At 34.1% G+C, this 21,649-nt stretch overlaps 1 protein-coding gene across 1 annotated transcript in view; it reads right to left on the reverse strand.

The window, feature by feature from the left end:
- Positions 1 to 3,795: 3,795 nt before the first annotated feature.
- KIAA0825 (KIAA0825 ortholog) overlaps positions 3,796 to 21,649 on the reverse strand; it is a 59,465-nt gene continuing 41,611 nt past the window's right edge. Inside the window, exons 2-4 of the mRNA XM_029942616.1 lie at positions 19,491 to 19,622; positions 7,523 to 7,691; positions 3,796 to 4,601 (exon numbers count right to left, since the gene is read on the reverse strand). Coding sequence (XP_029798476.1) covers positions 3,927 to 4,601; positions 7,523 to 7,691; positions 19,491 to 19,622 — 976 coding nt within the window. The 3' untranslated portion in view covers positions 3,796 to 3,926. The remainder of the gene's footprint in view (positions 4,602 to 7,522; positions 7,692 to 19,490; positions 19,623 to 21,649) is intronic.

Here is a 21,649-nt window from a genome sequence, read left to right on the forward strand (position 1 = left end):
TGAACAGACTTTCTTCCAAGGAAGATATACAAAATGGCCAACAGCTACATGAAAAGATGGTCAACATCACTCATCAGAAGAAAATTCAAATCAAAACCACAATGAGATAATCATTTCACAACTGTTAGAACGGTTATCATGAAAAAGACAAGACATAACAAGTACTGGTGAGACTATGAAGAAAAGGGAACCGGTGTGCACTGTTGGTGGGGAATGTAAATTGGTATCATCCCTGTGAAAAATAGTAGGGAGTTCTTCAAAAAGCAAACAAACAAAAAAGAACTACCAACAACAATCTGACCTCTGGGTATATATCCAAAGGAAACAAAAACAGGATATTGAAGAGATGTCTATGCTCCCATATTCATTGCAGCATTAACCGTAATAGTCAAGATACGGAAACAATCCAAGTGTCCATCTAAGGATAAATATACATATATATATAATATATATATATTTATATATATTACATATATATGTATATATATGTAATATATATAAATATATGATGGAATATTATCCAGCCATCAGAAAGAAGAAAAATTTACAACAACATGGATGGAACTTGAAGGTTTTATGCTAAATAAGTCAGACAGAGAAAAGACAAATATTGTATGATAACATTTATATGTAAAATCAAAAAACCTGAATTCATAGTAACAGAGTATTATGGTGGTTACCACGGGATGGAGAATGGGGGAAATGGAAAGATGTTGATCAAAGGCTACAAATTTCTAGTTAGAGAAATCATTACTGAGGATCTAATGTACAGCACTGTGAATTTACTTAACAAAAGCTACTACATGCTTGAAAGTTGTTAAAGAGAATAAATCTTAAATGTTCCCACCACTGGAAAATAATGGTAATTATGTGACACAATGGAGGTATTAGCTAATGTTACAGTGGTAACCATAACAACATATATAAGTGTATCCTATCACACATTGTAGGTTTTAAATTTACACAGTTATATGTCAATTAAATCTCAATAAAGCTGGAAGAAAAAAGAATGGTATACATACAATGTTTGCTTAAGATGATCAATGGGTTACAAAATAGGAATTATAAGAAAAATACTTTCAAATTAGTGTTATATAGTCATTAGATGAGAATAGGGTGTGATGGTTTAGAAAAAGTAAAACAAGGACTGCACTCAAATAGAGTTAGCAATACAGAGAACTCAGAGCAGTGTTGTTGTTTTAATAGAATGAGCTATTTCTATCCTGTTCTTTCAGGCAGTGGAGAAGAGTGACAGAGCAGAGGATCTGCAGTAAACACAGTCTGAATCTTGGCTTCACTCTGTCGCCCTGACCAAATTAAGTATCTCTATGCCTTAGTTTCCTCACTGTATAATAGTAAAGATAACAAGTAAAGGCACCTACCTTGGTTGGTTAGAAGGATTAAATGAAATGATGGACATCAATGTTTGGTGCAATAAATGTTAGCTAAGGAAAATATTTTCTACAGTTTCAGGCAAAGTATTGAATCTAGGTGAGCATAAAGATACAGATATATATTAAACATAATATAGGGATGCCTGGGTGGCTCAGTGAGTTGAGTGTCTGACTTGGACTCAGGTTATGATCTTGCATTCATGAGTTTGAGCTCCACATCAGGCTCACTTCTGTCAGCCTGTCAGGGCAGGGCCCATTTCAGATGCTCTGTTCCTCTCTCTCTTTCTGCCCCTCTCCTGCTCCTACTCTCTCTCTCAAAAAATAAATAAAACATTAAAAAAAATCGTTGAAGACCCCAAGGAGTTCTTAAAGAAAATAAAGATAATATAATGTACAACCCATTCAAGTCAGTGTAGACTTTATTCTAATACGGCTGTAAATTGTACAATCATAATTGTATTAATATTTATTAATAATGTTTATTATTATGTTATTTCACCCATCTCAAACTATATTTCCTTGATAAAATTTGGCCATTGGGTCAAATATTGGTAGCAAATATGGTTGATCCCATGAAGAATTCGTTTAGCAGTTCTTATACTACGTTAGAGTCAGTCATTCATTTCGCTTCCTACCCTCACTGTGTCTAGCTCAGAACCTTAAACATGGAAGCTGCTACATGGCTTGCCAATGTGAAGTGCTCAAAACGGCTGAACCGAATTGATTTTCAGGTAGCCCACCTGAACAGTGTTATCAGAAATCTCTTCTGCAAGCAACAAATCATGTTACACCTTGAAACAAGGTCCAATAGCATGACTGTTAGTTCATGGGTCTTTGAGACATGAAGATCTACATATGAATTTTGACTCTGTACAACATGGCCCAGGGCAAGGGAATGTTTCTAAGCTTCTTTCTTTGTTTATGAAATTAAGATAAGAAGAAAACGAATGTATGCGGCACAGTGCCTGCCATATGGAAAGCATTCATTTAACAAGTGATTTACACCAACGTTTAGATTAAAGGAGCTTGAGAAAGATCAGTGCACCTAGACTTGCAGAAAATGTTTCAGATTTTGGTGTTAAAGCCTACACACATAGTTTTCTCTCACGAATGAGGAAACACCTCAATATCAGCCCTAAAGACTCCATAGCAATTTACACATATTTTCAACCATATGGATCTTTTCTTCTGTTATAAACTATATTTAGCATATATAAAACTTTCATGTTGCAAACACTTTACAAGTAAGCAGGAATTCTTTTAGAGAATATAAAAATTTTTAGAAAATAAGTACACTCATGAAATGCATTTAAAACTTATGTAACAATTAAAATGAAAATCTATTTGCTTTGAGCAAAACTGTAACAATGTTCCTAAGTTAACTGACTTTGTATTCTGCCATAATCTAACGTTGGCTGATGCATGTCTGTTCTTTGTGATATGATACAGCTTACAGAGGAAAATAAAAACTATAAGAGAAAACATTAAACTACTTGAAAATTTATATATCATAGTATTTGGGAGTTCTGGGATTTTATTAAAGAAGGTATGTAAAAATATAGTGAGCTATGGAAATTTTTATAAAATGATCATAAATTCAAAGACAACAATTCACCAAATGACAATTTTCAAACACTTAAAAAATATAGTTTATGTACCTATATAGAAATATACCCCATAGTTTTTCATAAAAGCATGACTAATAATTTTCAAAAATAGTATTTTTATTGTGATTTTTCTCCACCACTGGGAAATTAAAATGGTGACAGGAAAGTCTATTATATCACAATAATTTTTTTTTCCTTATCTTTTTTTAAAATTAGGAATTTTCAGGTCACCTTTTCTTTTTGTATATTCTTACAGAAATAATATTAGTGGAACTTTTAAATCAGCTATAGTTCAAATGCTATGCCTCTGTGACCAATTATAATATAGAGTTTTATAGTTACCATTTCATAATAGCTCTTTAGTGGAATTGACTAAAAGAATACAATTTGAAACGTCCAATTTTAGTTCGTGTGAATTTCAATAAATTTTTAACAATTCTTTTTACCTAATGACATTTCAGCTTTGAAAGATATAATGGGTTAAGAATTATACTTCTCTGTTACATATATATGAATATTGATTCATATGTATATTATACACATAATATATACATATATTATATGTATATGTACATATATGTATATATTATGCATATATTATGTGTGTATATATATATATATACACACATATATATACACTTTCATCCAGAAATTTATGCAATCAAAAAAACCAAATCTCTTATTGGCAATATTTTTGACTTACATTTTCAATATCTTTAATAATTTAAAGAACAGGAAAAAAAGCACTTCTATGACTATACTTACAGAAAAAGAAATGCAGAAGAGAATTGTGCACTGCAAAATTTTGTAATATTTATTTTCTGATTTAGTTTCGAGACTGCAGTAAGTTTAATCAAAGAGAAAAATGTTAACAAATTAAAGGCATGAAAAGGCTTAAGTCAAACCGAACAAAGTTAAAAAATCACTAACCCAAGGCATGCACTGCTCCTCTATGTCTGCTGGAGCGCTTGCTTGTTTTAGTCACACGGAAGGCACTTTCTTTGAACTGCAGCTCACAAAAATTTCCAAGAAACTTTGCCGTTTCTTCTGCAGCAGTATCCAGGTAAGTTTCTTTAATGAATTTCACTGTTGAGGTGGGAGCTAAAATTTCATGTAGTGTGTTAAAATCCTCTTTTATCATGGAATATAACTTAAGCATTGTACTTTGGTATCCACAAGCCATTACATCTAAATTCGACTCTCTGCTATAAGCAGGAAAACAGTTCTGCAGGAGTTCAGCCAACAGTTTGATCTGTATGCCATGGTACTTGATTATGACTTCGGATTCCGGATAAAGAAACAGCAGTTGTCGTAGGCACTGCTTTTTCAAGCAAATTTTGTGCTGTGGATTGATGATTTCATTATGGCTTTGTAATTTGCTCACTAAGAAGCGTCGGAGATGTAGTCTTATGTTATCCCAGATAGACTTTAGATCCATGGAGGAATCATCTTCGACAGAATGAAGAGAAGTTCTGGAGGGAAAATGGAAAGATGCCCCACTTAGAGTTGCTGGGAATGAAATGCTGCTCCGGCAGGAGAGATCCCAAAGTAAATCCAGTATCATTTCTTCTTGATTTAGTTCACTCGTCAATGAATCATGCTAGTAAAAGTAAATTATAACATGAGAAATGTGATTAACTGTAAAAATAATAGTAAAAATGATTTCTGTAGTCACACAATTTCATAATAATTCATTTCAATTTAGAATCAATACTCAAATGATCTTCAAGGGTTTTGTGTTTTACATTTGGAATTTAATCAATTCAGATATTTTAGGTTAGCTTTATGATCTGTTAAATTATGTGTGCTCAGGTGATGATCTATATTTTCAGGTAGCCTTCCAAACATAATATAGTTTTCAGCCCTCATTATTATCCATCCTCAATATAAATCTGAGCTGTGGCTTGAAAATTCTAAATAAAAAACCTATAGCAAAACAATGATTGAAATGTTTTCCTCACACAAAATAAACTCAAGATCATGTCCCTAAGTGATTCCTGGTAGAAAATTTTCATGCCTGAATGAGCATATCTATTATTATAGAACCCCAAATGAACATACAAACTGGAGACATTTAAATATAGTCTGTGCCCAGAGTCTTGCCATCCTGAGAAATAAAATATAATAAAAAGACTTTAACTTTCATTTAAATCCCTTTTTGAGAACCATGTTAAGGAATATTTTACTTGGGAAATTAAACTAAAATATTTCAGTTCTCTCAAAAAAGATAACTAACTTAATATGGGGAAAAAATACCTCAGAATCATTCCCCAAAAGATGATATAAAATTATTCCTTTATCCTTCTCTGCTGACAGAAAACAATGACAGGTATAATCATGAATAGTACAGGAACAAAAGTTACTTTCTTTTTGGACCTTGTTATTACATGCACACATTCTTCTTACATGCTGACTTTCCTAATCTTGTCTCTTTCAGCTAATACTGAAATTAGTTTATACTCTCTGAGTAGTAACAAGCTGATTGTAAGAAAACTGGAAGCAAAATTCAAGTGGCATAAAATCAGGCTGGCTTTGAAATTTCTTACTGACAAAGATACCTCAGGTATTATGAGTGACTCAGAATTATATATAAGTCCTAGACAAATTGCAGGAATTTTTTCTGGAGTCATTCTAAGCAGTGCCATGTCCAGTTTAATGTTCTATCTGTAATAAAGAATACCCAATATTTATATAGTATTTTATTATATAAAAAGCACTTATCTATTGAGTCTTTGGCTTATAATAAAAATTGTGACAAAGATATTTAAAAACCCAACTTACAGATAAGGATATTAACACACAACATATTCAAGGTACTTTCCAAATGTCACATACAACAAAGCACAAAACCAAGAATGAATCTGTGGCTTCATTCTCACTATCTATTTTCTTTCTACTGCACTCCAGAGAGCCACAAATTGCACTGATCTTACTGAAGCTTCTCTCTCTTATCCTCCTCTGATTAGTTCTTTTGATACTTCTAGGAAAAAATGGTAAATTCTATTAAACAAACAAGTCATATTAGTGCCTCTATCTTTCTTTTAATCAATCTAAATCTACAAATATTTGATCAAGCAATATTTAAAGAATAATAGGTTACGAGAGGTTTAGGACATGTGTTTAGTATGACTACTTAAATTTTGAGAATAACTTCAGTATAACTGCCATAATGAGAACCTGTGTTTCTTATTTAAGTACTTAAGCTATTAATAAATTTAAAAATTCTATTAAAAAAAGAGCTATATAAAATGGCTGTTAAGATTGACAGTTTTAGCATGTAAAAACTTGATAATAAGGTTGTTTTAATCTGAATCTGTTTTAATAATGCGGTTCTTTCCTCAAAATAACACAATCAATTATGTAAAAAAAAAAAAAATCTAGGTCTGGAACAACCCTATCAGTCTAATGAATTTGAGCAAAACTAAAGCGGCCTTTGCCCTGCAGTGAATAGAGAATGACTTACGTGTGACAGATTAAAAGATAATTAAAAGCTTTTGCTTTTAATTAAATGAGAAAGCATTATTACATCAATATTAATGAAATTCAATACACAAGGCTCTTAATAGAAATTAAAGGAATAACTATATCCATATTTATTCTTCAAGCCTGCACCTTCAAGAGATAATGGGTGAGAGGATTTTCTTAAAAGGATAGGCTTCAGGGCACATAGTCTTCCTTTCTCTTCCTTTTGTTACTTTGTAAACATTAAAGAGACATCTGCAATAGTAACAACAGCCAAAAACTTTTCATCTGATTGTCATCCTAAGCCATTTACAACCTCAAGATATTTTCCACATCTGCCTTTGTCAATGTTTGATGTTTAGAGAAAACAGTGCCTTTTTTTTCCCTTAGCTAAAGTAAATTAAAACCATAGCTACAGACATACTGCTTTCTAACAATTGTGCTGTTTCTTTGGGAAACTTGTTGCAATCTACCCTTTGTAGATACAGGTGTAATAAAGTAAGTGTTCTTACACATCTCTAATGTAGAGAGTGGTCAGTATAAAAAAATGACCAATGTATTAATATTTCTCCATCAATTAACAGTGGCCTTGTAGAAATTACTGCCTTGACTGAAAAAACTGGGTATGCCTGTAGCTTGGGAATGCAAGGAATAATAGACAAGGTTACTTAAAGATACTTAAAAGATACAATCAATGGCAATCTTATTATGCTTGATAATAAGCACAGAGAAAATGAATGGTTGTGAAGGACATAAAACATAATATTAACTTTTCTGGTAGACAACTGTGTGGTATATATCAATCTACACCTTATGGAATTATAATGTTTAATCTCCATTTATATAAAACTTCATTTTATTGATACAAATCACTGTAAAAGGTAAAAACAAATACCTTACTGTATTCCACTGGGGATACAGAAACAAAACCAAAGCCCAAGCCCTAGATATGGTAGGATAACACGGTCACTAAAATATTTACATACAGAAGCTGAATGAATTATATTCCTGTTCATCCACCCCACCTCACTATAAAACAATGGTTCTTTTTTTTTTTACCAGTGTTTTGAGGAATTTTATCAAATCTCCATGGGGAATGGAAGGTGACTTGGATGAATTATAATTATAGTTATCTAGCCACTCAAAACAGTCAGTTGTCGTTTGCAGCTGCACATCTGGACACTGCTTGTTAACTTCAGATTGTATTTCTTCAATGCAATGTTCTATGCTATAAAAAAGGAAAGAAAAGATTATTTTGGTAGGAAATAGGTAATGGCTCCATATCATAATATCACAGGACCTGAGATGTTTATATATGTGGTGCCTGGTTGCATACAGATTACAAAATTATAAAGTGTTCTTATGATAGGAAAACAATAACAAAGAGACTACATATTTTCATTCATAATTGAGAACTGAATGCTCAGATTTCCTGGTAGTTTCCTATCACAGTGGAGGAAATATAAGATATCTAGATAATCTGAGATGAATTAGATATCATTTTGTACTAAAACAAAAAGCAAGCGGGGCGCCTAGGTGGCTCAGTCTGTTAAGCGTCCGACTTTGGCTCAGGTCATGATCTCACGGTTTGTGGGTTCGAGCCCCATGTCGGGCTCTGTGCTGACAGCTAGCTCAGAGCCTGGAGCCTGCTTTGGATTCTGGGTCTCCTTTGTCTCTGACCCTCCTGCTCACGCTGTCTTTCTCTCTCTCAAAAATTAATAAGAACATTAAGAAAATTAAAACAAAAAAACAAAAAGCAAGCATGGCTACAATGAAATGATGATCCTCTTGATAGTAGATGGAAGGCAAAGATAAAATACCCTTGATGGCTAATGATCATAAACATACCTTGTCTCCTAATAGGTGAATGACTATAAGGAAAACTTCGATGAACAGAATATTAAAATGTCACAAAGCAATTACAAAAACCTTATAATTTCAGAAGTTGTAAAAGACAGATACATGCTCTATAGACACTGTTATTATAGCCAAATATCTTCTCCTGCCATTGGGACTCCATTCCACAAAACAAAAACATACTAAACACTGCATATTTAAAAAAAAAAAAAAAGACTGGAAGAAAATGATACAAAGAGTTAATAGCAATTACCTTTGGGCGATGAAATTGATCTTTTAAATTTCACAATTATCTAAAATTTTAGAAAGCATATTATACTCTTCATTTACTAAAAAATTAATAAACGAACTAAGAACAGAAAAACTTGTTTAATTGAATCTTCCAATACATATCTGCTTTAAAATTTATACACAAAGTAACCTTAGTTCTGATACTAAATGGATATACTATGTTATTTTATTTTTCATACAAAAATCTGTGGATTCACGATTATAAATCTTTGTGGTATAAACTGATGACCTTAAGCAGAATGTCATCTGTAGAGCCACATGGATATGACATATTACTACCACCTGATGGCAGCATATCTAAACTGCAAGAAAGCTTATTAACAGAAAAATTCTTTTGAAGCTGAATCCCCTCACCCAAAATTGACAGCTATGTATTTGCCTCTTAATCTTATTAAGAAAGATCTGCTACTAAAAAGGTTACTACTGTTTTGAAAACATCATTACTATTAAATATAGATACCATGTGACAGAATTATTTAAGCTTTGGAAACCAAGCTCTGATTAGTAAAACTGATGTCATATGAATGGCTCTTCAAAAATCATCAGGTATGGGTTGCCTATAAAACACACACTGTCAATTTACAGAAGGCCTTTCAGGAGACTTCTGAGCATGAGTGAATTTAAACTGAATTACCATGAAACAAATAACATTCTGAGACTCAAAGAGCTGTTTAATGAAAACAACGAACTTACAAGAAAAAGAATACCTCCATAGGCCACAGGCCATGCAATTTCCTGATGGGACAATCTTATTCAGGAACACCAGTTCTTAGACAGACTTCAGATAGGCAGATATGTTTTTAACTTATGTAAGCACAGCTATGGACTGAGAAACATGATACCTGAAGCATATACCTTAACTCTACAGACCCTTTATCTAAGGTTTTTATTATAGCATCCTCATGTGTCTCATTCAATGAAACCTAATAGACTATAGCAATATGAATTGGAAAGACTCAGTGCTGAGTCCACCTAAATTTGTTTCAATCAATACTCAGCTTTTAGGCTAATCTCTAACATCTGAATCTGGGTAGGGGCGCATAACTACAATCTATAAATGGGGTAAGGCCTTCTGAAGGCTAGATACTTGTCCAAACATTGAAAAAGGAATTGAGCAGTCGCATTTCAGATGAATTCCCTCACTGATACAAACTAAGACAGTTGAGCTGGCTTTTAAAATCACAGATTTTTGGGATTCCTGGTTCAGTGTCCGGCTCTTGACTTCTGCTCAGGTTTTGGTCTCATACTTCAGGAGATTGAGCCCCACCTCAGGCTCCTCACTGTTGGGATTCTCTCTCTCCCTCTCTACCATCCATATTCTCTGTCTCTCTGTCAAAATAAATAAACTTAAAAAAGTTCTTGACACAAAATTTTAAATGTCAAAACTTCTGATTTTGTTTTTAGTTGACTAAATGTCTTTCGTTCTGCCATTCATCACTGTCTAAACATCTTGCTTTAAAAGAGCAAAATAATAGTTTGAAGTGTAGGGATTTATTGCCAGATTATTATACAAAGGTATTATTTTCAAAATTTAAAATGAAAGTCAGTTTGATATGTAATCTTTATTGAGGTCAAAATTAATTCAAAATTAATTTTCAACACCTAAAAGGTAAAATTATTTTCATATATGTGTAGTAGTAATACTGCTGATGGGGACTGTAATCTTGGATGGAAGAAGAAGGTCTATATAACTTCAGAGGTAGATGATCCCAGATCCTAGTCTAGGTTTTCTGAACATGGTACTTATCTTTATTTTGGTTGAGTGTTTTCTGATTAACTGTAAGATACTTCAAATTTTCTTTATAAGCAAGGTCATAAAAACAACAATTACCAAGATAACTCAACAAATAGAAATTCAATTAACACTTTTATTATTAGATCTTAGACATTAGACAAAAAATGTAAACAGTCTAAAAACAAATGTAGACTCTCTTCCCTAAATAGTTTAAATTCCCAAATTTATACCATTAGTTGGCTTACCAAGAACTTGTTTTTGAGAGAGAGAGAGAGAGAGAGAGAGAGAGAGAGAGAGAGAGAGAGAGAGAGAATCTCAAACAGGCTCCATACCCAGCAGGGTTCAATCTCATAACCCTGGGATCATTAGCAAGAACTTTTTTTTTCATTAGCAAAAACTTTTAAAAGCCTCTTTTTAGCTTTATCCACTGAAAATATCTTAAATGTCTATCAACAAGAAAATTATTAAACAGTTAATTCACTGAGTGGAGAACCATGAAAATAAAAGTAGAAATGTAGCTATCAACATGGATGAATCTTACAAATATACTGTGGAGAGGAAAAAGTAAAAATAATACACACAGTGTGATACTATCTCAGAATAATTTGAAAATCTGCCAAACATCGGTACACCTTGTTGAGGATTACAAGCATTGGTAGTCAAACTGTAAAGAAAAGTGCTGAAGTGATCACTATCACCAAATCCAGGGTGGAGATGAGAAACTGGGATGAATTTGGTGAAAGGTATACAGTGAACCTTAGCAGTCCTAGTATTGTTGTATTCCTTAACTGGATAATGGGTGCGTGAATGTTTATCATTCATACTCTTTATGCCTTTTCATGTGTCTCAACATTTCCTAATAAATTTGAACCCAATGTGTTTAATTATAATGACTCTGAATTATCCAAGTTAACGACGTGTATGAGTGCATGCTTTAGTGACAGACTGTGTAAATCAGATTTATAAACCATTTTTAAAATGCAATATGCAGTCTGATTTTTAAAAGATATCTGTTGTGATTTTTTCATTCAACATTCACCCTTGGGTATCCTGAGTGTAAAAATTACTTATTGAACGAAGACATGTTCGATGAACACTAAGTGAACGCTGAATATATGGCAGGTGTTGTAATATATACTTGGGATCCAAATGTAAGACAAGGTCCCATCCCTAAAGGAATTCTGTCTAATGAGAGAGACAGGTCTGTAAATAAATAACCACATCACAGTAAGACTTGAGAAAAGGTATGTACAGTGGTAAAGGACTACACAGGAGGGGGCTGCTGAAAGTGCCATGAAAGGTATAGAAAACTTACAGAAAAGAAAATTATATGCAAGGATATTGATGCTTTAAGAAAATTAATGAGATCACTACACTTAGAATTCCCTGACATGTGACCCCTGAGAATTTAGTGCTGATCATCTAACCTTATTGCCATGTAACTTTAAAACTATACTTATTTGGATAATGAAAATAGTTTATCTTTATGGTCACAACTATATTTATATATGTATGTAGGCATGTTTCTTACTTCCAAAAAGGACTGAGATGTCTTACAGTTAAATAGACAGCATTAAATAACAACAGCGGAAGAGCCTGTTAGTATCAGGCTGGCATAGGTAAGTACAGGGAGTGGAACCGAGGAAAAAAAAGAGAATATTTATGACATAAAATCTAGAAACTTAACTTTATTGTAAAAGTTTTTCAAGATTTAAAACACACAGTCTTATTACTCAAACACAAAACAATTCAAGGGAGAAAAAAGTATGTTCCGTTGGGAACGTTTTTGATGTAAAGGTTGTAGAAAACATTTATGTATGCTTTCATGGAAAGCTAGAATTTCTATTTTTATTTTTAAAATCAGATTAGAGGTGGCATGGTAGAGATTAAGATTTTTACAGTACCGGAAATCTAAACATTAAAAAAATCATTTTATATTTTCGATTCTCTTATTTATACTGTTTACCCACAAAATAAATTCAGTCTAAGGAAAAGACTTTTTCAATCTATCACATGTGTAAAAGCACATAGAAATAGATGTGAGATAAACAGTTTTCCAGTTTTTAAGTTAAGTCCAGCTTATCTAACTAGATAGTAAAACTCCTAGGAATTAATAGGTAACTAATTGGGAAGAGGGCGGATACATAAAAATTAGTGTGTAAACTATTTCAGCCATGAAATAAAAGTTTATTTTCCAGAGACAAACATATTTTGGGATAGTACTTTCTAAAAGGTTGAGAAAATGATTCATAAAACTACTTCAATGGCTAAAAAGTACAGTAAGAATAAAACATCTATGCCAAACTATCTTTTATTTCAAAGAGGTTTTGGTCATTTCAAAGTGTCTTAAGTAAACTTTCAAGGAAAAAACATCCTTAACACCAAATCCTGTTAAAACTATCTGTTTAAATCATTCTTAAATGTATCCTCCCCTTTCAATTCCTACTGTGAAAGACTGGGTTCAAGTTCTTATTATCTCTCATCTAAAATATAGAAGTAATCTCCCAAGACTCCTGTTGTTATGTTCAGTTGTTTGATGAAGAATGTAGGAAGAAAGAAACATTTGGGGCATCTTGGTGACTCAGTTGAGCCTCTGACTCTTGGTTTTGGCTCAGGTCATGATCTTGAGTTTATAGGTTGAAGCCCTGCATTGGAATGCTCTGTACTGACAGAGCCTGCTTGGGATTCTCTCTCTCCCTCTCTTTCTGACCCTCCTCTCCTCCCTCTTCCCTCTCCCTCCCTCTCTCTTTCTCTCTCTCTCTCAAAATAAATAAACTTTAAAAAACAAAGAAAGAAACTGTTATTTGTTGCTTTATACCACCAATCCTGAAAACAGCAATTTAGAGAGGCATGGTTCAGACTGCTTCAAGAAAGTTCACACTTAGTGTAGGAGTTATGCCAGCCTAAAAACCTACAGAGCTTTAAAAAAACTTTCAAATGTGAAATATTCCCCCAACATCTAATGAATGGCAGAGTCATCCTGGGAGTACAAGAGTGAGCTTCAACTGATCCAAGGCAGCCTGGCATTAGATCCCAACGCACATCATTTTTTTCTCTTAAATTTGCAGCTAACTTGGGAGGTGCCTGGGTGGTTCAGTTGGTTAAGCGTCCGACTCTTGATATCAGCTCAGGTCATAATCTCAGGGTTGTGAGACTTAGCCCCGTGTCAGGCTCCATGCTGGGTGTGAAACCTGCTTAAGATTCTCTCTCTCTCTCCCTCTGCCATTTGTGCTCTCTTTCTTTCTCTAAAAATAAATTTTTAAAAAATTTTAAAATCTACATCTAACTTAGGATCACTTTTCATAGACTCTAGTGATAAGAGCTAGATGAAAGTGGCACAGGGCTCTGTTAACAATATAAAGAGAATTTTCCAGAAATGTTCGATAGCGATATAAGTACATGGCAGTTTAGTACCCATGACAAGCTAGAATACATTCATGTGCTTCCTTGTTTATCTAGGGAGGCTAACCCAGTAAATGAAGCATAATTACTAAAGTAAGGGTGTAGTCTATCCCAATGAAGCCATACAAACTAAAATCAGGAGGAGAAAAGTGGAAAATCTGCACTTATCATTTACTCTGTGATAATTCCCTTTATTCTCTCCCTGAGAAAGGGGTAGGAAAAAGAACAGACAAGAAGAACACGTATAGAGGCGCCTGGGTGGCTCAGTCGGTTAAGCGTCTGGCTTTGCCTCAGGTCATGATCTCATGGTTTGTGGGTTCAAGCCCAGTGTCGGGCTCTGTGCTGACTGCTAGCTCAGAGCCTGGAGCCTGCTTCATATTCTGTGTCTCCCTCTCTCTCTAACCCTCCCCTGCTCATACTGTCTCTCTCTGTCTCTCAAAAATAAAATAAAAGACATTAAAAAAAAAAAAGAAGAACACGTATAATAATGAGAATCAGAGGAGACATGGGGATGCATCTAGTCTACATCTTTGTATCTACATTGCCTGGATAAATCCAATCATTATGCTAGACAACAGATTTGACGGGAAGTTACAAACTGAGGGTTTAACAACATCCATGTCGGAAGGCACATACAGTATGCACTGTCCTATACCCTCTATGGGACAGAAGACTGTTTTAGCATTGCTGGAGAACAATTTTTCAGCAGCTAAGTGTACAAATTCTATGAAACCATCCTGTAGATAAACTTGCATAATGAAGAAAGAATCCTCAAATAAAAATCTGTTATTGCCTCATACATATTCGAAGCTAACACACATAAAAATAAAAGTTACACTTTTTAAAAATGTCAAACACTTAAAATGCCTGTGTCACTTGAAAGGATCATTTAATAATCATCTAATGGAGCTACTGGTCCCACATTTTAGCCTATTCAGCCTCCGAAAGCAGAGGTCTAAGACACAATACAGGACTACACAGAAAAGAGTTAGGAACACCACAGACATTCGAATAAAGAAGCAACTAGAAAGAAAGTGAGGGAAGAAAGTGGTTCCACAAGCCACCATGTCTGCTCACCTATCTCCACTTCTACCCACACGCACCACTAGGCTTTCGGTTGAGAGCTTCAGTGGGAGGACTGGATACATTCACAAAGCAGCAAATGTAAATGGGATCATGGAAAGTCTAGGTTACTGAGCTGCTGAGGCCCAGGATGCTGCCTGCCTAGAGGCATTATTAACTCTGAGGACAAGAGCCCCGTTGGGGGAAACTGAAAGTGCCTACTTAAGTCTCACTCTAGGTTCAAGGGCAGATGGGGAAAGCTTTCAGGTTTCTTTCCACGTAGCCTAGTCTTGCTGAGTAATTAAGGAGAACAGGTACAGATTCGGTCAGATAGAATATATAAGAGAGAAACACAAAAGAGATGTACAAACGTGAAATTTTTAAAAAAAGTATGTTATTAATTAGTATCCCCTTGTTATTCCTAAGTAAGTGCCAAAATACTGCCAGAAATAGTAATACTCGGTACGGTCTATGAAATGACTAATTTTCACTTTATCTAATTTGCTATGGGCATAAAATATATTAACATGACTATGTGTGTCCACTGGCAGATTTGTGGTTCTACCATGACAAGCCCAAAGCTGATAGTTATGTGAAGATTTCTTTTAGTTACTTCTTTCACAACTTTAGGCCATCATGTGGGAAACTTCCCCCAAGATTTCATATATAAATACAAAAAAAAAAGCATTATGTGGAAAATAAATGTCATCTATGGAATACGTGTCCTCTGTAAACAGACATAACTACACTTGCAGAAGCCACGTATCTGTCACTGTTTAACATTCATGCTCCCTGCCCCGCTGTCCTCTCCTGGATTAAGGTAAATATTATCCACGATAACACTTCTTGTTGTTTCTTTAGGTTAAAAAAAAAAGTAGTAATCCTGTACTACTGCCATCAAAACTTAGGTCTCGAAGGACACACAAAACCCTTCTATATTTAGAAAACAAAAAGGTAAAATAAACTTTTAATGATACAAATGTATCTATCCAACTGAAAGTCATGAGGAAAAAAATTATTCTTACTGTGATCCCAACAAAACTTCTACACCTCATTATCTTGTTCAAGTGTTGAGTTCCTTTTAGCTCAAAAAATATTTCAATGACATGTGCAGTTTTCGGTTGCTGAACTAATGTGAGTTTGTGGGGACATTCATAGTATTCCTCTTTGTCAAGGTACTTACCTTTTTGTTACCAATTTTGATATGTATTAAAAATAAATGATTCGCTATCACTGATTTCCATGGTCAGACCTTAAGAGTCACCTAGCTCTGACTTGAATGGAAATGATGATGTAGAAGTGAAAATGGTCTGAGTGAATGACAGCCTCGCTTGAAGGGCAGGTGAAGGTTCACTGACCCCTGGGCACGCTACTCCATTCTGGTGAATCACTGCTTTGGGGAAACAAGAGACCCTGTGGCTCATAAAACCTGATGATATTAAGAAGAGGGAAAGAATTTACACTTAGAATTCAGGGTCACTGCTAGAAATACAACTTTAAAAATTCAAGGGTAAGGAAAAATACCATATTTAAAAATGAATTACTAGTGTTTTTTCCTTTAAAAAGTATCTGGTAAACCCATATCATACAAATGTTCATTACTTATTCAATGTACACCATTGAGAGATAAATAGAACTGTTAGAATACAAGAATGCCAAGGGTAATTCAACTACTGCAGTGTAAGTGTGGCATAACTGATTCGTCATGACATACAATTTCCTAAAAGCTATTCTGTTAGAAGGCAATAAATGAGTGCATAAATGATTTACATTCTTCTGAACTATGGTTATTATTCAGTATTTTATTCTAAAAAATATATACACCCTATACTATTATGTTTATTCTCTAGAGTATAATAAAAACATAATTGAATTTGATGAAAAATAGACTTTATTCTAAATGTAGCATACAGCACATAGAGCTACTCCCTTATTTTATACCTTGTGAAGATCAATGGTCACTTGAGGTGGTTCTGTTCTAGGTTTGTTTTAATATATGGGCAATAAAATATTTTTAATTTAAAAATTATATCCTTATATTCCATGTCATATTTCCTTTTTAATAACATCTGAGTTTTGACCTAAATAACAACTTATGAATGCAAAATACAATATTTTAATCACTGTTTTACTTCTAAGCATGATTTCTTATTGACCAGGTAGGGCAGGAAATTAACTACAGATGGTATAGCAAATAAAAACGAAGCATTCCAAAACAAAAGCATTAGAGTTCAGTGATTTGCTTTGTTTTGAAAAAGCCTAAATGCTATATGAAATGAGGTTACCTTTTAAAAATTATTTAAAATTTGTGTTAATATAACCATCTCTGGAATTTAGATAAATTACTTACAAACATATTTAAGCTAATATTATTTTCAAGTTTCTTTAGGTTAAAACTGTGCCATAAAAATATATAAATATATAAAGTATAAGTCATATAAATATGTAATTATACTAAAGTATAACACAGTTATTTTGTATCTATATACAAATTATAATACTCTATAGTATGGTTAAATCATACATATATGTTATCTTTCAAAAAACATATACATAAACACATATATTTAGATGTATGCATATATGTATACATATTGTAAGGGCAAATGCAAATTAAAAATAAGAGGCTTAATTATCCCAATTGAAAATAAGAGAACAGATTACCCTCTCTTCCTTTTACTTATCTTAGAAATTTGTAATTTCAGGAGTTTTTTTTCATCTCTTAGAAGACTACAATAGACCTTTTGTCAGCTTTCTGAGCCAGGACTATCTTTCTCTACAACTTGGAAGCCATCTTTTCCAAATGCAAACACCAAGGGCGATGGCTCCTGGCTGCAGTTCCTGCTGAAAGGCAGGGTCCTAACTTCAGTGGGTGCTTTGTTCCAATCTGCAAAATCACCCTGTCCTATAGATATGATAAGTGTGCTTGTCCTCAGGAGAAAGGCAATTAGCTAACACACGTATCCTTTAACACAGGTAAAATTAGGATGAATTATGCGTGAAAAAATGTGCTGCCAATTCCTCTGCGTGAGGACTAGCTACTGTTTATCTGGAAAACCTGCTTGTGATGGGTTGTATCCAGCAGGTTACAGGAAGGGGGTGATGCCCAGCTCTGTCTCACCCATCTCTCAGCACACTACCTGTGATATGCGCTGCACTCTGGTGTAATGCCTGCTGAATAACAGAAGTGTTTTTATTCTCTGCTGCCTTTGTGGAGAGAATGTCTGAGATGGGATATTTTGGTTTTAACTATAATTCCCCAACAATATGCTTTCTCCCGAATTTAAGTTATTTATGCCCTTTTTTGTGACAAAAAATAGACTGTATTCTTATATAAAACATAAGAAAAAAATCATAGGAACATTTCACTTGCTTGGTTCAGTTTCTATGACAATTCAATATAACTATACCTTAAGTTTTAAAAAAGGAAACACTATGTCTCATTCCACATTAGAAATTTGTACTATGGTTTGAATATTTACAACCAACATGAGGTGAATTATTAGAACCTTTAGCCAAAAGGATTAGGTGAGCTGATTCTAGGACCCAAAACACATATAAAGACAAAGTCCCATCCATCTAATGGCAAACTACTCAGCTGTCCCCACCACTCCTAATGCTTGGTAGTGCTGCACAACCCGGCTGGATCGCTGGCAGGAAAGACAAGTGGCACTCGGAGATCTAGGTGGATCGGTGTTTTACTTTAACACTGGTGGGCTCAGAGGCGATCCTTCTCTAAAGATCTGGGTCCCGAGCACAAGCATGGGTGACAGTCTATCTTCTGTTACCTCTGCATTCTGCACTAGTGATAATTTGGCACGCATGGCAAGCAGGGCAGGAAGAAGAACCCAAAGAAGTCTCTAAGCTAGAGACTAGAGCTTATGTTAGTCCTGGTGGACATTTATGGTGCATGACTTCACTTATTTTCCCAACATTACCACTAACGTTTGGAGTAGGTGACAAACACTAACCTTGCAGAGCAACTCTCTATGGAGTCTCTGACCTTCCATTGGGAAGGAGGGTTATAATGACAAATGTTACATAAAAAATAATACATTTTTAATGTTCTCTTTCAACAACGCAAGCAATCCATGGCCTTATACTATCATTTTAATACCATAATTTCAAGTTTTTAATTTCTGTGCTTATCCATCAAGTGAGGATGGTTAACTCTAAACAGATTAATGAAAATCCAGGCCATCAGTATTGGCAAAATCTAAGAAAACATTAACAGAAATTCAATAAACTTAAATTTATGTATTTGAAGGCAGTGTACAGATTTTTGGTTCTTATTTTAAAATTTTTTAAATTTAATTTTGAGAGAGAATGCTGCACACACAGGGAAGGGCAGAGACAGGGAGACAGAGGCTACTAAGTGGGCTCCACAGTGACAGCAGAGAGCCTGATGTGGGGCTTGAACTCACGAACCACGAGATCATGACCTGAACAAACGATGGATGCTTAAAGGACTGAGCCACTCAGGCACCCTCTGAGTCTTATTTCAAGTACCAGTCATGTTAAATTCTAGGGAAACGGACATAATCAATTTTTTTTTCAGGAAAATTAATGACATTAAAATGTAAAATGATCTAAGGGTAGGAAACACTAAAACTAGACCTGGTAAAGGTTGTGTAAATGAAACATGAAACCAACTAGTTTTTAAAAATTAGCAATATTTACCTTGTAGCATTTTGTTGTATCTTTTCATCAATGTCACTGAAGATCTGCTTAAACTCCGAATCTCCAGGAAGTGAATTTAACAAACAATGTAGGTTAAAAGAATTATGGGAATATCCTTCTCCCCAATCCATTCTGTGGAACAAGAATAAAAAGCACGTCAGTTCCTCAAAACATAAAGAAAAAAACAACACCTCAAGTTGTGATCCTAAACCACAAATAATTATTCTCATTTATAGGTAAAATGAAATAAAGCAGTAGGAAAACTAGGATATTGTTAAACTAGGTATAGAGTGTTTTGTTATTTAATCTGCATGAGGTGTGAGCTGATTTTCACACTTCTCTATGGTTTGAAAGCTGAATAAAACAGCAATCCTCAGAGAGTGCTCAAGCATCCTGCTGCTTCTCACTGTAACCAGGAGCTGCACAGGAGATCACAAACCACAGACCACAGCGAACAAGGATGGCAGCAACAGGAACTCAACACCTTCCCTCCACCCTCGTCAATATACTGACCTGGAAATTATAACTTCCAAATTTTAAAAGTGTTTTCCCATACCCCTTATTTATATGTGAAAGAGACAAAATTTTCTTTGAATTCCTCTATCAACCCTCTCAACCTAAGTACCTATAACCGACTAAACTTACACATGCTACTCTTCCTAGAGAAACATGCATTTTCCCACTATTGAATCATTCATTCAGTCACTACATGTATATTCTTGAATGTCTGATATGTAAAGGCACTGCGGTAGAAGCTGGGGATATAGCTGTAACAAGTCGAAGTCTCTGCCCTCATGGAGTTGTTATTTATTTTAAGAACACATAAGCGGGTATACTTTATAAAAGATCACATGATGAGAAGTGCTGTGAGCACAAGAAAGCAGGGCAATAGGACAGACCAAAAATGATGGCGATGGGGCAGAATGTGAATTATTTTATTTAGGAATATGTTATTTTTGGACATAAAGTGGTGCTTATAAAGTACATAATGACTAACGGTATAAATGTTGGAAAAATTTAAATTATAAGAGATATACATAGAATGAATATTAACCAGGAAAAGCCTTGGGGAATGCAGTTTTGTTTTGGATAAACCCAAAATGCTTGAAAAACTGTCTAAAAAGTTTTGAAGAGGCTACAACACTAATGGACATCCTCATCTTCAATTATTTAATTACAACAAATTCAGCTAATTCATTATCCTGTAACGAATAGTTGAGTTTCACACAGGCATCATCTAAAACTTCAATGAGGTAGTCTTGGGATAAAGCTTTAATTTTTTTCACAGATTTATTTTAAAGGGGAAACATCCAACTAAAACATTTTAATATAAAAGTCGATGGCATCACAAGATATGTTATTAATTCCAAATACAGAATAATCACAGATATGTCATTCTAAAATACCAAAATTCTCAAATATCTGTGTCCTTCTTTTAAAATATATTGCAGTAAAAGGTGTAAAATACTGTATATCCATCAGAAGTTAAACATCTCTAGGGCAGTAAAACCTCAATATTTCCATATAAGCAGTGTTTGAGATCTTATCTCCCTAGCTGCTCAAATAATTACAACTATTATCAGAATAGTTATTTCTAAATCCAGTGGTCACTATTACTAATAATGAATTCAGCTTCTGTATTTGCATGTTTTTGAGTCATTTGGGGCAGTTCAACTCTTCAGATGATAATTCATTCAAAAACTGTTACAAAAAATTTTGTGTTTGTAGTGACAAAGTTTGATTGGCTGAGGGTACACAGAAAGCTCAAACTTAGTAAATACCTTGTAGTCACCTCTCTAACAGAACCAGTTATATATCAATACTCTGCTCAGACTTGTCAATACTATAAAGACTGAGAAGCTCAGATTCTACATATTTAAAACATAATAGGTATAGAGATCAGTTTAAATATAATAGCAAAATAGCAGTATGACTTATTATATATCTACTATGTATAAAACATATATATTATCTTCCTTATTTCTCATAATTCTACAAAATAGTTACCATCTTGATTTATAGGGGAAAGAACCTGGGCCCAAAGACATTTACATACATGTGTAGCAGCTACTTGCTGTTAGGAGTAGAATTTGAACTGGATCTATTTGGTTCTAAATTTTAGGCTGCCTCATATCTTGAAAAATGAATCACTGCATACA

Source organism: Suricata suricatta, chromosome 6 (genome assembly GCF_006229205.1).
Source record: "Suricata suricatta isolate VVHF042 chromosome 6, meerkat_22Aug2017_6uvM2_HiC, whole genome shotgun sequence".
Taxonomy (NCBI): Eukaryota; Metazoa; Chordata; class Mammalia; order Carnivora; family Herpestidae; genus Suricata; species Suricata suricatta.